This window comes from Pieris napi, chromosome 6 (assembly GCF_905475465.1).
Source record: "Pieris napi chromosome 6, ilPieNapi1.2, whole genome shotgun sequence".
Lineage (NCBI taxonomy): Eukaryota > Metazoa > Arthropoda > Insecta > Lepidoptera > Pieridae > Pieris > Pieris napi.
This window is the reverse complement of record NC_062239.1, coordinates 11,142,556-11,159,406: the sequence shown is the minus strand read 5'-3', so window position 1 is coordinate 11,159,406 and position 16,851 is coordinate 11,142,556. Positions and strand designations below refer to the sequence as shown.

General features: G+C 35.4%; 1 protein-coding gene across 1 annotated transcript in view; it reads left to right on the top strand.

Moving 5' to 3' along the window:
- LOC125050270 (prolow-density lipoprotein receptor-related protein 1) overlaps window positions 1-16,715 on the top strand; it is a 76,224-nt gene extending 59,509 nt beyond the window's left edge. The window contains exons 57-62 of the mRNA XM_047649997.1: window positions 28-1,054; window positions 1,320-1,497; window positions 12,330-12,545; window positions 12,790-12,985; window positions 13,204-13,378; window positions 14,092-16,715. Of these exons, the coding sequence (XP_047505953.1) occupies window positions 28-1,054; window positions 1,320-1,497; window positions 12,330-12,545; window positions 12,790-12,985; window positions 13,204-13,378; window positions 14,092-14,160 (1,861 nt within the window). The 3' untranslated portion in view covers window positions 14,161-16,715. The remainder of the gene's footprint in view (window positions 1-27; window positions 1,055-1,319; window positions 1,498-12,329; window positions 12,546-12,789; window positions 12,986-13,203; window positions 13,379-14,091) is intronic.
- Window positions 16,716-16,851: the final 136 nt, after the last annotated feature.

Here is a 16,851-nt window from a genome sequence, read left to right as displayed (position 1 = left end):
ACTACATTGTTCTAATGTTCTGTACAGGGAAATGTTCTGGTCAGACCGCGGTGCGGAGCCCGGCGTATACTGTGCAGCCTTGTGGGGTGGGGACGTCCGCCGCATTGTACGGGCACGTGTCCGTCGCGTCACCGCTCTAGCACTAGACGCCCCCGCCGCCCGACTCTACTTCCTTGACCCATACAGAGGTGCACTCGAAAGTGTAGCTCTCGACGGCTCAGATCGCGCGTTACACTATTGGTTCCGGCCTCATGACGCCTCGACACCTGCAGATCCCAATGACGCTGTTGTTTTGGAACGAGGATGTGCGCGACTTGCGATTTGGGAAGAATCAGTTTGGTGCGCTGGAGCAAAAGGACTTGCAGCTTTACCGCGCCGTCCCGCGCCGGGATCGCGCCTTTCACCGCTCTATAGACATCGAGCCCCAGTTTCAGCCCTCACTATTCTGCACCCGCTCGTCCAATCGCCCCGTGTTGTGAGTGACACGTGCGTATTGGAGGGAGAGTCCGCGTGTCACGAGAGCGCGGAATGCGTGCGAGGGCCACGAGGCGCGGCGGCCGCTTGTCTCTGCCCGGACGGCTTACAGCCCACATCGAGCGCTCCAGACAAGCAGCGCCAATGCGTAATATCAGCCATTGGTACGCGGAGGAATGATACGTGCCCGCGTTCGTGCGGACCGGGCACGTGCGTTACACAGGGCGGGGCGGGACGCTGTGTGTGCCCACCATTATTCGCAGGGGAACACTGTGAACACTACAGATGCGCTACGCACTGCAATCGGCACGGCCGGTGTGAATTGGACACTGATAACAACGGAGGAGAGGGATTGGCCCCGCTCAAATGTACGTGTTTTGCGGGTTATGAGGGCTCGCGGTGCGAACAAGTCGTAGACCCGTGTACGTCCCTTCAGTGTGGGGTTGGAGGTGTGTGTGCCCGTGATTCACCGCACGAGGCCCATTGCGCCTGTGCACCGGGATACACAGGTGCGCGTTGCGAACACTGCCTGGATATGGGATACGAAGATTGTCTCTGCCAGGGAAAATGTCTAAATGGGGTAAATATTTTTTCTTTATTATAACTTGAAAGTGTATTTTTATTTGTACATTAGCTTCACTTATAAAGTTTATAATCAAGATACAATAAAAAACGTTGTATCAGAAATTACCAAATATCCGATCTGTAAAGTAACACTGTAAATAATATTTTTATATATATACTCGAGAATGGCTGGACAAATTTGGCTCAAGAAAAATACTACATAAGAATAAGAAGCTCAAATAATCAATATTAAATTTTGATATAAATCAATTTATTACCAGGGTGTATGCCACGTGTTAGAAGGCGCATGGATGTGTTCCTGTGTGGACGAATGGCGCGGTGAGAGATGTGAAATACCTTTGAGGGACCACGATCATGACGTCACTTATGACCACGACTCGAGGACTGACCACCGCAACAACGCTATTGGGGGCGACGATCATGACTTCAAACCACATAGTAAGTTTTTTACTACTAATTTGAGAAATGTAAATTTGAATTTAATTTTTTTTGACGTTGATGTAAGCTTATAAAAAACCATTTAATAAAAAAGATTCCTACATGAATTTAAATTTGATTGTATTGTGTTATCGTCAGTGAAATTATTCTTTAACCAATACTACTAATTATATAGTTTTTTTTTAAAGTTATTATTGCTTAATCTAAAATTATAATAATCATATATAAAGTTATAATAGTAGTTGCCTGGAAGAGATCGCTGGAAAGCGATAAGACCGCCAGTTCTTTTTTTTTTTTTATTGTACTATGTATTAATGCCTTTAGAATACGCGAGTTTGAGTATTTTGATAGGGGAAAATATTAAATAAAACGTATAAAGTTGGAGCCAGCGGGGTACCGGCTGGTACCTGGTGCGATAACAAGGTTGCGATGTCAAGGTTGGGATTATATCGCTATAGGAATTTATAAAGTACGGTCGCAGGGGAGCGTTCAAGTATTACGTAACGCAATTTTTAAAGATTTTAGAAGCTCCCTCCCCCCATGTAACGCACCATAACGTTTTTCTGCAAAAATAAAAGCAACTTACAATACAATAAAGGGATTCCCCGTACAACATAAACGAAAAGGGTTGCCAATTAATCCCCCAGATTTTTTATTAATATAAAATTGTTACGTAACGCGTTGTTTAAATAAGCCCCCCTCCCGCCCATGTAACGCACTGTAACGTTTCAAAAGACTCCCCCCTCCCACCAAATTGCGTTACGTAATACTTGAACGCTCCCCAGGCTGTTGTTATAGGTTTGGCGTTAGCGATTAATGTATGTGTACTTTTCTAATCTTTTATAAATCTAATGGTAGGGGAGCCCAAGAGGGGATTTCGGGATTTACTCAAGCGCGGCAGATTAATATATAGGGGGATACCTTGTACCCGGTTAAGTACCTCCACAAAATATGAGGCCCATATATAAAGCCGCACGTGAAGGAGACAGAATCAGTTTAGTAAAAAAAAATTGACCATCAGAAATTCCCGAGCGCGTCAGATTAAGGTAGGGTGACTTAATTACATCCTAAAAAGTGTATATTCCACTAATCTGACAATTTGAGAGTGACGGAAAAAAAGGGGAGGGCAACAAAGTTGTAAAAAAAAAACGTCATCTCGACATTCTCGAGCGTAGCTAATTTTTTTTTTTATTTTGAAGGAAATAATTCAAGAATAATGAAAAATATATAATCTGACGATTTCCGCAAGCCGAAATAACAAAAATTCGTCGATAAAGTTAAATGCGTGCAGCTGCGTGATGCCTACATTTCCTTAAACCGATCGGAATCTACTAAACGGCGTTCTAAATATTTCCCTCAAAATTACATTTCCTGTGAATTTGAACCGATTCGGACCGATAGATTTTGAGAAATTTTGAAAAATCTTAAAAAAATAAGAATTTTTTTTTTTAAAGTGGTTTCTTTATCGATCAACTTCAAAAACCGCCTTTGAGCTTGAAAAACCACGTCGATCGCCACCAAGCTGGTCAAAAGCGGTTGATTCGTTCGAGAGATATCGTACACGAAAGAAACCCGAAAAAGTGTTTTTTCGGGATTACTCCGAAATTTGTGGTTCGATCAATTAAAATTGCAAAATTATTTATGAGGATGATAAAACTGCGTCGAATGCCGCCAACCGCGTGAAAATTGCTTGATCCATTCAAAAGTTATTGCGGTTTGAAAATTCCAAAAATAGTGTTCTATGAAACTTCTATCAGACTTTCGAGCTGGGAGAGCTCAAATGCATAGAAATGTTATTTCTTTGAACTCAGCGAGCTCAAAATATCAATTTTAAGCGCCCAGGAATGGAATTAGCTGGAAGTTGCAGGGATGGCCCTTTAGGTGAACCGTTTTTCTATTTTTTTTTTGTCAGATCAGGCGAATCCCTCTAGATAATCGTCAGATTATGAGACAGTACGTTTAGAACATAAAGATGAACCACATATATCTTAATCTGACGCGCTTGAGTATTTCAAAATTGCGATTTTTTTTGCAAATTAAGAAAATGGCTGTGGGTTTGCGTCCCATCGAAATCGTCAGATTAGTGAATGAGAGCTTTTTTTTGGTGCACTTAACACTCCCTTAGAAAATCTGACGCGCTCGATAATTTTTTTTTTTTTTTTTTAATTTTCAACCCTTAAATACAACCACCCGCATCATGCAAACGATCAGATTAACATACGTACATTATTAAAAATACGTAGGGCATAGATGCTATCAATATCTGACGCGCTCGAGGATGTCCATGCAACAGTTTTTTTTTACATATTTAACAATCTATAGCCGCTTCCCCCACCGATGAAAAGGAATTTATCATATAACCTTTTTTTTTTCTTTTTATCTAAGCTTTGCATCCCAATAGGTCTCTACGACGCTCGAGTAAATCCCCATTTAGCATCGTGGGCTCCCCTACCATAAACTATATCTAAAGCTCTGTTACGTATTTTTTACAAATTTAACATAAAAATACATCTTTTGTGATATATAAATATTGAATTTATATACAAATTAAAATTATCAATCTTAAAAGAATATATCTAAGGTCAAATACAACAATTAAAAATAATTTGGTCGAATGTTTCCGTGTTGGGAGTTGAGGAAAAATCCTTGTTAATGTATCACTGACGCTATCTGTTTAATTACAAATCTAGTGTAATATTGAAAACTTATAGGAAAATGAGAATATCTGTTTTCCTTACTATTTTTCCCACCTTTGTCTTGGGATTTCCAGTCTTAAAAGTATGTTTTTTCTGTAGTTGTTTATTTTCGCTTAATATGATTTCAAGTTCAATTACGCACAGATGAGTAAAGTTAATGAATTCGTTTATTTTCATGCCGATTACTAGATGGCGGTTGTTGCATTCATATCGCGCTATTATCTTGGTTACTAAATTGTTACTCCCTACAATGGATAGGATTAGTTGGCGGTGACACTCTACTTCCACAAGGCTAAATACCATCCCAATTTTAACGGATCTGAAAGGTCCAATAAAATTTTTAAAAGAGTACCGAGAGCTTTTTACGCCGGATTTTTCTCTCGGCCTACACTCTCTGTCTTCCTTGCCGATGAGTAGGGATGTCTACACATACAAATTTAATGACGTGAAATGAGTGAAACTTGTATCTTATTTTCAATAATAAACATATTTTTTAGCTAACTACAAATTAAAATCCGCTCTTGCGGCAAAGCCAATTCAGACTAGGGTAAAGAACTGCCTTCACTGGAAGGCGTACTTTCGTTCTTCGCTCACTCCAGTAAGATTCTAGTCTTCCCTTCAGGCCCAAGCTAAGGTCTTGCTGGATGCTACAAACACAACAGCGGAATTCCATTACAAAATTCCACCGAAGTCTATTTATCTCTAGGGAACTTGATAGATGAAAGATGCGACATTTAAATATTAATTAATAACAGAAATATAGACATAGATTTTTTGTTCGTCTGACCGTGAATAATATTATAAGTGGTCAGGTTCTTCGAAGTGCCAATACGTAGAAATTATTTGTTGACTGTTAAATTGTGATCGATAAATACGTGCCGTCTAACGTGAGTTAAAATGTAAGTACTTAATAACTTTTAGATATGTACGTATATTTACATACACTATATATACATATATACACTACGAGAGTATCGAATTCTTTACAAGACATGACTAAGACTTTACATTTACAAACCGGATAGTTTCAAAAATGGATGAATTAAATTGTGCTGAATGTTGTGGACCAAATTTTTTTTACATATTTTGAGTTTTGACCAAAGTTAAGGTTTTATATAATTTGTTAGAAGAGAAAGATCAATACGAATAGATCGAGATATACATCACGCTACGACCAACTTAGGGCGTCGAGGCAGAATATGAAATTCCACTTGTATTCCGACGTACGTCGTTCCACAACTGAGAGTTGTTTAAGGCATTGCTGCGCACCATAGTGGGTTCCACATAGACGTGTTCCCTGTCAATGTTTTTCTGAACCAATACTTAGGCTACTTCAAGAAAAGAGCGTACCAATTCTTAAAAGGCACGCACATGCCAGCCCTGTAGCATTACGTGTCTATGGGCGATATCACTTAACATCAGGTGAGCCTCCTGCCTATTTGCTCAATTAAAATGCAGTAGTAAGTGTGCTATGTAATTACTAAATAATTCCTACTTTTACCACTAGAAAATACGTCAATTTCATAGCGCCCCTGTCTCGATTATTTATAACGGTTGATAATTTGTTAGCGAAGCTTGTGAAGTAAAGCTCTTCACCTTCACACTGTGACCTCGTTACGAAGTAGGTACGGTTAGCGCGATGCAGGTGATATTCCCGAACTAGGACGGATAGCAAAAGTGAGGTAGCAGATAAATTGTTTCGTCTGTTTTTGTAAATGAAAATTTAATATAGTCATATTTTGTTATAGAAGTGTAGATCAGAGTACTGGTAGAGCCATTTCACATATATAAAAAAGAAACGTTTTATTCAAGGCGGAATACAAAATACCATCCGTATCACCTCGACGTCCGTTGTTCCACAACTGAGCGTTTCTTAAGGCAGTCGTTGCCGCGCACCACCACTATGCCCACTGAAGTATTTACGAACCAATACGACTAAGGCTCCTTCAAGAAAAGAGCGTACCAAGTATTACCAAGGGCGGAGGTATCACTTAACATCAGGTGAGCCTCCTGCCCATTTGCCTCCTATTACATAAAAAAAATCACGCATACTTGCAGCCTGTTATATATTCTATACTTATTTGTCGGTACTGGAACGGTAACTGTACTGGTAACTTTTCATCTGTGGTACGAAAAATAATGCATGAAATAGAAGCCATTTGAGTTGCTAATGTTATTTTGTGATCGTTTTAATAACATTGAAAGGGGTCAAGTCCAACTTAGGACCTTAGAAATCAATTTATCATTTTTATAAAAACTATGACATTTTATCGACGAGATACTTGCGTCACAAGAAATATTGAAATTACATCAATTAAGAAAATTGAAGGTTCTTAAATGATTAAATTATAATCTCCACGGATTGTGGTCAGTAATCTGAGGTTCCATGATACGTATTAAATATTAATAGTAATATTAATATTTGATTATTAAAATGCTATTAAAGAATAGTTTTAATTATTTATTGCCACTAAGACAATCAAACTTGTGATAGGTACCACAAGAACAAGGTTGAGTTAATAAACATAGTGTAGCGGTACCTCGAAGACGCGATAAAAGTGTCAAAACATTATGAAATACTAAGGGTCTGTTTCACAATGTATGGATAAAGTACCAAATAGCTATGCAACACATAAATTATTTGGAAGATAAATTGTGCTACTTGACACTTCATCGGACTCATAACTTATGATGGACTTTATATGACGAATAGCGCTATCTGACAGTCGTGAAACGCAACAATAGTGTTTATCCTACCAATAAGTAATAAATAGCTAATTTGGAACTTATGTAGAACTTATCCGTACATTGTGAAACAGACCCTTAGACTGTTAATGAACATTGCCTTAGTTTAAGATACTCACTAGTATTGAAGTAAATTAGGTCAACATAATATTACTTATTAGCCATAATTATTTTATAGGTTTGTAAGTCATGTAAAGTCGCACTCTTTTGTGAATTTAATTGTAAGAAAAAAAAAATATGCATTAACATGAAGTACCTGACAATATACCATTTCACTTATGTTAGTTCTTATCTATACATATGACAAACTATAACAAGGTAAATTCTGCGCGTTAACGCAAAATTAACCAGGATAAAATTTAGTAAAACTCATTATTATTTGAGAGACTACTTATTTAAGATTCTTTTAAATAATTTTTATTATAATTAAATGTGTTTTTATAAACATTTGAGATATTAAAACTAATACATATTCTCGAAATAAATGATGACTCATTGTGAAAACCTACGTGGGGGGTTTTCTTTACAGCAAGTACTCGGCCCGAGCCAAGTTCAAGGTTTTTAATAATAATACTTTACAAATTGACAAAATGTATAGTTATGTATTTAATTGAACGGGTCGGTTTAGGTCCTGATGAATCACAAGTGGTATCTACTACGAGTCGTCGATTTTTCTATAGAGCGCTAGCCGGTTTTTAATTAAAAAATCTATACTAAACGCTTGTAGACTAAGATTCTAATACTTTTATTATTTCTACATAAGCCACCTAGAGGTCGCCAACGCACTTGCAAGCCCTCAACGTGAGTGTATGGGCACGTCACCTAACATCATATGAGCCTCTTTCCCGTTTGCAGAAATCTAAGCCCAGACCTAAAACGGTGGTAGCGCCACTAGGTCTTTTTTATTTCTTTTATAAAATCTTTATATTTTTAGTAGGAAACTTAAGTCCGTATTTATAAGTTATTAATAGGAAAATCTGTGACGTAATGTGAAGTAACTATTTAAATATTTGATTTTGTTCTCGGGTAATCGCAACATAGCCTTATGAAAAACCCAAAACCTTCCGAGCATGTTGACGTCACTTCTATTTCTTAATCGTTAATTTTCCTCGTAAGTGACATTTACTACATTCGTATATAGGTGAATCCCACGTACTCTTAATTCAGGTTTGACATGTAATCATTTATTTTAAATTTCACACAGTTTAAGGAAACATGGCGAAACATCCTCAAAGGAAAGATGTCTCGATTTTAAAACCTATTTCTTAAGACTAACAAAATGTAGTGTATTTATATTTGCGTAAGACACTGTAGTTGAAATAAATTTAATAAAGTGTGATATAATATGTACGATACAAATAATATAAGAATTGACTTTGACTAATAATGTAAAATTCCTTTAGACAAATTTGCGCGGCATTGTGTGTGGCAGAATATGCGAACTTACGATTGTACTATTACACATTTTTGTACCAAATTCTTGCTATAAATGAATTATTATTATGGAATAATCACAATAAAAGTAATCAAATCATCAACGGGCATTTAATAAAAACATATTTTAATTCGAAAAGCCTGTGTAGCTCATTATAAGTTAACAATTACTTAAGCTATTCAATAATATTGGAGTAGTTCATAGTAGCTATTCGGAAGCTAAAAGTGGTCTCCGGTTTATGGTACCTTAAGTTAGTCGTTAGATAATCTGGCATTAAATTTCTGAATTATGTTGTTATGAAGATAGAAATCAATTTAAATGTGAAATGCTGATAATATCATGGCGTGTGGCGTATGTTTTGGCCTTTCACTAGATTAATAATTAAAATTATTAATTGACCTGAAAGACTTTAACAGAGAACTCTGAGAACTGTCGTAAGTTTTTAAATATTGTAGATATTATAATCATTAGCCGGTGTCATGTGCAACACGGTCACGGTCGCTTAAAAAAGATGTCTATAACTCATTTAAAATGACCTCTGTCTGAAGTAATCGCCTTCCGGATGTATTTTAAAAGTCAAACAATGTTCAATATGATAAAAATCTTATTCAACTGAGATTTTTTGCCCTTGCGGCTTCGCCACTATCGACTGGATACTAGGCTCTTTTATTGCGTTCATTTTTTTATATTCGTTTGAATTTCCTAAGAAATGCCTTTTATATACCTTGAAGGAGGCTTCGCAGCATTGTTTGAAGTAACAGAAAATCAAATCGTTAACATAACGATGGATTTTTGTTTGAAAAACTTGAGAACTGCTACGTTGGTGAATTTCTGTAGTGAACTATACAAATTATTTCGAAAATTCATTTATTTAGCTATCAAAGACTAATTACCTTAATTACTTGAAAAATTTTGTGTCTTTTTAATAGCAATTTAAGGCCTACGTTTCAGATTAACGAAATCAACATTTAATCTTATGAAATTTAATAATCATGAATACAGCCTTTTTATATTTAACATCAATCTCTTAACACATATTTCTTATGCTGTGAGAACTGATAGTTTTATAGTTGTAATAGTTAGTCGCACGTGAAGGCTGTAGGCAATAGGACGTGTATTACAATGACGTACTTTACGCGAACTGTTTAGTTAAGTTAGATATATATATATATTATATATATATATATATATATGTTACGTATTAGTGTAAAACAATTGATCGTTAGTGAACTCGTGAAAAATATTTTAATAAATGGCACGTAAAAGACGTAGTGGTGAGTGTATTATTAAATATTAAGGTTAAATATAATTATTAAATAATAAGATGATCCAATACTGGATTGTTTTGAATTAATTTTATATATTTAAGTATTGATTAAATAAGGCGATCCAAAAAGCTATCGACACGAAATTTCAAAGGTTACATCATTATTAATCAATATAAACTCTATAATAAACGGTCTATTACGAAAAATTTCGAGCTGGGATGACATAACGGTCTCGTATGCACTTCTAGTGTCCCTCACCTTGAACTGAGAATTAACACATTCTTAGTTTTGTGACTTCGGTAAATTTGTTCGGCTCGGACTTAAAACGCCTCCAAATTTTATTCTAAATATTTTCATCACTCAATGGTGTGGCGTCCAATAATGTGGTGGCGTGTCTTTAACCCCATAGAAATTAAATAAAACATGATTTGTACAATGAATGAAAGAAGGTACAAATTTTTAACTAACCTAACCTGATCACAAACGCCGCTTAGAATAAAAATAATAATAAAAAAATCCATTTTTTTTTGTTGGGAAATCAATTTACTGACTCCGCGCCGGGGCAACGATTTAAAAGTGACGCGGGGAGTGTAGGGGTCGGTCCGTGTGGTGAAATGGACCCCTACCCACTAACCCATCAGCCCCACCTGTTCGCTATGGACGGGAGGCGCGGTAACAGTTTCCCTTAATCCGTGTCTCCTGGAGCGTCTGCTGTGCGAGCCCAACTTCTGAGAATAATTCAGAAAGGAATGTTGAATTACTGACCACTTGTAATTTACATCCTCGGCCTAGAACGTATTGATACATACATCCTAAACCTACACTACTAACTACTAAGTCTATTTTCTTAAGTAGCATACTCACTGCTTGCCTTGGAAATTCGACCGTGCCCTCCATGTACGGTTTAAGCACTCGCCGTACCACCCTCCCTCGGCCTTTGAGAGGTTTTCAAATTCATTTTATAACGCTTATAAAAAGTTTAAAAAGCTACATTCGTTGACTGTTTTATTTCATTAAAGTTCTCATTACACGGAACAAATTGTGTTTAATACAAATACTAATTATTTTCAAACGTGTAGCGAACACGATTTCAAGGTCATTAATTATAATTACCAATACATTGCAATACGTTTTCGTTAATAATGAGCTTGTCAGTATCGTATCGGCAGTGTATTATAGCATCAGGGGTGGACAAAGTACCTATATTTTTAGCAAGAACACAATTTGACCTAGTGTATTTTTATAAAATATTAGCTGACCCGCCAAACGTCGTTTTGCCATGTATATTATTTCTAGGAAACATTTTCAGTTCAATAACAATAGGGGTCGATCGTAGAGGGGTGAAAATGTGGGGTTGTATGTAGTTTTGTATGTTATGTTGTATCATAAAAAAATAAAAACAAAAAATGTTGTCTAAAAAATAATTTTTTGGGGTGGACACTCCTTATCACTTAGGTCTTAGAAGTAGGTATGAAAGATAGATAGTAGCCGATCCTCAGACTTTCTGAATATGCATAAAAAATTTCATAGGAATCGGTCGAGCTGTTTCGGAGGAGTATGGGAACGAACATTGTGACACGAGAATTTTATATTTTAGACTAGCTGATCTGGCAAACGTCGTTTTGCCATGTTTATCATTTATAATAAAAAATAAGGGTTGATCGTAGAGGGGTGAAAATTAGGAGTTGTATGTATTTTTAATGCTGTATCATAAATTTTTTTTTTTATCAAAAAATTAAAAAAAAAAAATTAGGTTTTTTTTTTTTAATTAACATTTAGGGGGATGAAAAATAGATGTTGTCTGATTCTCAGTTATACTTAATATGCACACAAAATTTCATGAGAATCGGTCAAGCCGTTTCGGAGGAGTTTAACCACAAACACCGCGACACGAGAATTTTATATATTAGATTTTACTTCAATACTCATACTAAACTTCTTGCAAAATGGTTCTTTCTTTGTAATCCTAGAGTTACTCGAACTATAAGTATACGAACCTACGGCTAGCTTATCTGCTACTATTAATGGTCCAGAGAATAGGGTATCTCGCTCTTCATTACAAAGATTGATGAAAATATTTATTATATATTTTTCAACAAGCTTCCAAACTTAATGAGGTTTAAGTTTCTAATTTTTTTTTAGTTTTTTATTTCGTGGGCCTTTGTTTAATGTTTTCCTTGCTAGCTTGCTTATGTTCTAATATAATGTGTATGTTTAAATAAATAAATAAATCAGTGGCGCTACAACCTCTTTAGATCTTGGCTTCAGATTTCTGGATCTGTTTCATGATTATTTTTAAATCTAATAGGCAAGTAGGTGATCAGCCTCCAGTGCCTTTTGTGTATATGATGTGTAAAATTTGTTATGTCATATTATGTTGCATAATTTTATGCATACTCGTTGTTTTAGAACTTATAAATAAATATGTAAAAATAATAATTAATTAGCTTCATATAATGCCACGTTAGATATTTATTTAATTTAGCTTACGTTACGAAGTTTACTGTTCTATTGCGGGTTTTCTTCAATTTAATGTAGCAAGAGGCTCTACCTTGCTTGCTTAATTTAATTTTAGGTTCCATTGTTTTACCGTAACTTTGACAAACTTTTATACAGACATTTGTCATGGACGTATTCTAGATAACGATATTTCACTATAGCTTAAACAAGTGGTTTTATTTTTTTCAGAAGCTGCAGGTACAGCGTGGTGTCACGGTGGATGTCTGCATGGTGGCCGCTGCGTGTCCATTTCTGGAGGGCCAAGTGTGGGTGCGAGCGAGTCGTGGGCGTGTGCGTGTACGGGCGCGTGGGGCGGTCCCGCGTGCGGACAGTACGTTGGACACGATCACGCGTGTTTAGCGCTCGCTTGCCCCCCACCTGCCGTTTGTGTGTGGAGACCTACAGGTAATATTAAAGTTATTATATCACTATATAAATCTCTCGAATATCCAGGATATACACATTACAGTGTTATAAATTTACTAACAATCTACATATTCATTCCTAGATATTTAGAAGTGTTCCAAAACAAACAGATGATCATCCTTAGCAGGGTAATTCTGATATACAAATCTTATTATAGCTTTTTTAATTTTAATTACGAGAAATATAAATTTATTAGATTAAAATTGTGTGATTGTTTTTTCAGATAATATATCAACTGTGGGAGTAGCGTACTGTGCATGTTTAGCCGGCGCGAGTTGTACTCGTCCAGGTTCTGCAGACACGACGAGCCCCGTCGGGGGACTGGCTTCAGGCTCAGATGCATCTGCATGGGTCGCTGGCCTATTTGCCCTACTCGTTATAGTTGGAGTGCTTCTTATAGCGATGTTCCTTATCAATAGGTAATATATATTTAGTGCAATTTAAAAATGTTCCTTGAGCATATAAACTCGACTTGGTCCTATTGCAATGTATCTTAGGGAGAATCTAGCCCTTTAATTCAGAGTACTAACATACCTACTTATTCTTCTCTTTTCTGCATGTATTTTCACGCTTTGACAAACAGAGACTAGTTATTTTGGAAGTTATATGAATAATTAATGGATTTTTAATATTCTAGGAGAAGAAATGGCGCGTTCGTACACGCGCGTCTCTCAGACAATGTGGAGATCAATAACCCGATGTATTTAGCGGGCGAGGAGGAGCGCACAGACAGACATACACACAGCACACGGAACCACTTCGCCAACCCCGTATATGAAACTATGTATGAGCCGCATCAGATCCCATTGGAGGTTAGAATTTAGATACTTTGTCCCAACATTTGCAGCCTATATTTTAAACCACATTATTTTAATTCCGTAAGACGGAACATTTTGCAATTGTCGAGTGCCTTAATGTTTCCTTTTATTAATTTTTTTATTGCACAACTTCTATACCGTTTTTGATTTCTTTTTTACTTATTAATTTTATTTTATATTTTCTGTATAAAGTGACTTGCAACGTCTCACGATTACGTCAAATTCCCTAAATCAATTTTTTTTTGAAGTTATACTTCTTTAGGCGCGTTATGAAAAAATTATGAGAGTGAAATTTTACGATGCCCGCGCACCGTGACACAAAATTAACAGAATGCAGTTGCCCGCGGAAGATGCTACGGCATTGGACATAATTTAAAAACAACATTCGAATAATAATAGAATTTATGTTACACTTAATGTAAGAGAATAATAATTAATATTCGTTTATTTAATTTTTCAAATGTAAACTGAACTTCATAATGACTCCTTTTCCAGTCTTTGATTATTTAATTGTAATTAATTATTTGCATACAATCAAAAACTATTTTTAATAATGCCAAAGAAGTATAACTTCTTACGCGCGTACATAAGTACACGCACCCTTTTTTTTTGCTTGTCTTATTGTGGGTTTAAGCGTCGCTATTTAGAGAATAATTTGTATTTTAAAGTTTATAATACACCTTTTAAATAAATATAAATAATTATAGGAAGATGCAACGCTGCTAGAACGCGCCGATGGATCTCCGCCGCCCGCAGAGGGCGCTGCGTTACTCTGACATTCGGACCACTACTAGGACACGTAAATACTATTGAGCTCTTGGAAATACTTCGTACCTAATGAATAATGCATCGATACCTACCATAATTCGTCACACGAAATTACTAAAAAAATAATAACCATGTAACAGCTTTTATCCTAAGATTTCTATACGTTGCGCATTTAAAAACTATTTTATTTAAAAAAAAAGACTGGACTAACGTATATTTAGTCTATGGTTCATCTCGTTTGACATCTGTCAGTGTGACGTAATTTATAAGCGATCATGGAGTAGTTTTATGTAAAAAAAAATGACATCTGACGTTGACATTTGACATCAATGTGACGTTTTTGTGAATGTTACAAGAGTCTCTGAAATTTACGTCTCTGTGGAGTTTTGACTTTGAAAATGGCAGCCATTATTATGTGATAATTGCTAGTACAATACGTTTTTATAAGTTTCGATCTTTTTTTCAATTAATTTTAAGATTTGTCAAGTCATAAATATGACAAAGATTGTCTGTGACATTTAAAACCTTCAAAAATCACGCTCAGCCCCAAATGTCATACACTCATATTTTACAGATTTATTTTAAATGCGATGTTTTTGTTTCGCATTCTTTATACGTGTTGTATTTATAGGCACAATTTTGAATTACATATCTGACATAAATATCTTGTATACCAATTTTATATATTTTATACATATATTGTAGGTACATCTCAGGCCTAAATGATCTATTTACTAGTGTATTTTGATATCTTTCATACATATCGTACACGTTTTAAATGAAATAAATCTTCGGACTTAGTTTTTACAGTTAGGTTAGGTTAATTTTTTGGGACATTTAAAATTTCGATACGATCCGGGTTACAGTTGAAAATTTATGACTGGGTAACTTGATTGTGATTGGTTATCTCTAGACCAATCACAAACGCGAACCCATTGTTCGTTTTTTAAAAGCGTATATCCTGTTCCTTTTTCATGCTCATATTGTGCCAAAATTATTTTGAATTAAGACCAGTAATTGTATATATATTTTAGTTTAAGTAAGTGTAAGTTAATATCCAGCAATGAATTTATTTCAGTTGCACGTTAAGTACAAGTAGTCTTGCCCATTTACAAAGTTCGTGTGATATATTGCTTTTATTTACACTTAATAGCATGTGATTTCACATAAGTTGCTGCTATTTTTCACCTGTTACAAATGTATGAGCGAATTTTTGTCTCGGGTACAAGTGATTGATCTCACATGGATGCCTGTATTCCATTCTTTAGTTAAGTGCTGATAAAGTTAGCTAACCTTGTTTTATTTTTTTAACACATTTTAAAGTTTATATTGGATTTTTTCAAGTGCTTTTTCTCACTGCATACGACAGATATTTGCTAAATGCATTGCTGCGACGGGAAACGCTTGTGTAAAAACACTTTAGCAATTTAGCAAGCACTTAATGGTCACTTGTAAACAATGACTCAAAATATAGATAAATTTAAGATTATTTCTTCAAGTGCTTTTTCTCACTGCATACGACAGATATTTGCTAAATGCATTGCTGCGACGGGAAACGCTTGTGTAAAAACACTTTAGCAATTTAGCAAGCACTTAATGGTCACTTGTAAACAATGACTCAAAATATAGATAAATTTAAGATTATTTCTTCAAGTGCTTTTTCTCACTGCATACGACAGATATTTGCTAAATGCATTGCTGCGACGGGAAACGCTTGTGTAAAAACACTTTAGCAATTTAGCAAGCACTTAATGGTCACTTGTAAACAATGACTCAAAATATAGATAAATTTAAGATTATTTCTTCAAGTGCTTTTTCTCACTGCATACGACAGATATTTGCTAAATGCATTGCTGCGACGGGAAACGCTTGTGTAAAAACACTTTAGCAATTTAGCAAGCACTTAATGGTCACTTGTAAACAATGACTCAAAATATAGATAAATTTAAGATTATTTCTTCAAGTGCTTTTTCTCACTGCATACGACAGATATTTGCTAAATGCATTGCTGCGACGGGAAACGCTTGTGTAAAAACACTTTAGCAATTTAGCAAGCACTTAATGGTCACTTGTAAACAATGACTCAAAATATAGATAAATTTAAGATTATTTTTTCAAGTGCTTTTTCTCACTGCATACAACAGATATTTGCAAAATGCATTGCTGCGACGGGAAATGCCTATGTAAAAACACTTTAGCAAGCACTTAATGGTCACTTGTAAACAATGACTCAAATTATAGATAATATGAAACATTAAAACTTGGTTCCCATTTCGGAATACGGACCGTTAGATTTATCAGAACAAACGTTGCATACTCTTGTATTGTGAATGTGCCATAGTTTTATTTTATTGATTTGTAATGTTCCTAGCGAAATTTGGCAGCTAATAGTAAAATATTGTCTTAAAATTAGTATTATACGATAATTTTAGATTTTATCACAAATCGAGCTCATTCAACCTCTTTTAGAGCTCATCTGACACATTAGGTTAAGCGTCGACCCCTGTGACTCCAATGTAGCTGATTTTAAATGAATTATAGTAAATAAATGAATACTTACATATCACGACTTTTATTATCCTTAGTACAAATAAAATCTTGTTCAAAGATTGAAATATCTAACAGAATAGAAAATATGACTCTTAATTTAAGAAGGGGTTTACAGGATTTTTTTGGTTTAGAAAAGGACAAACGCATGA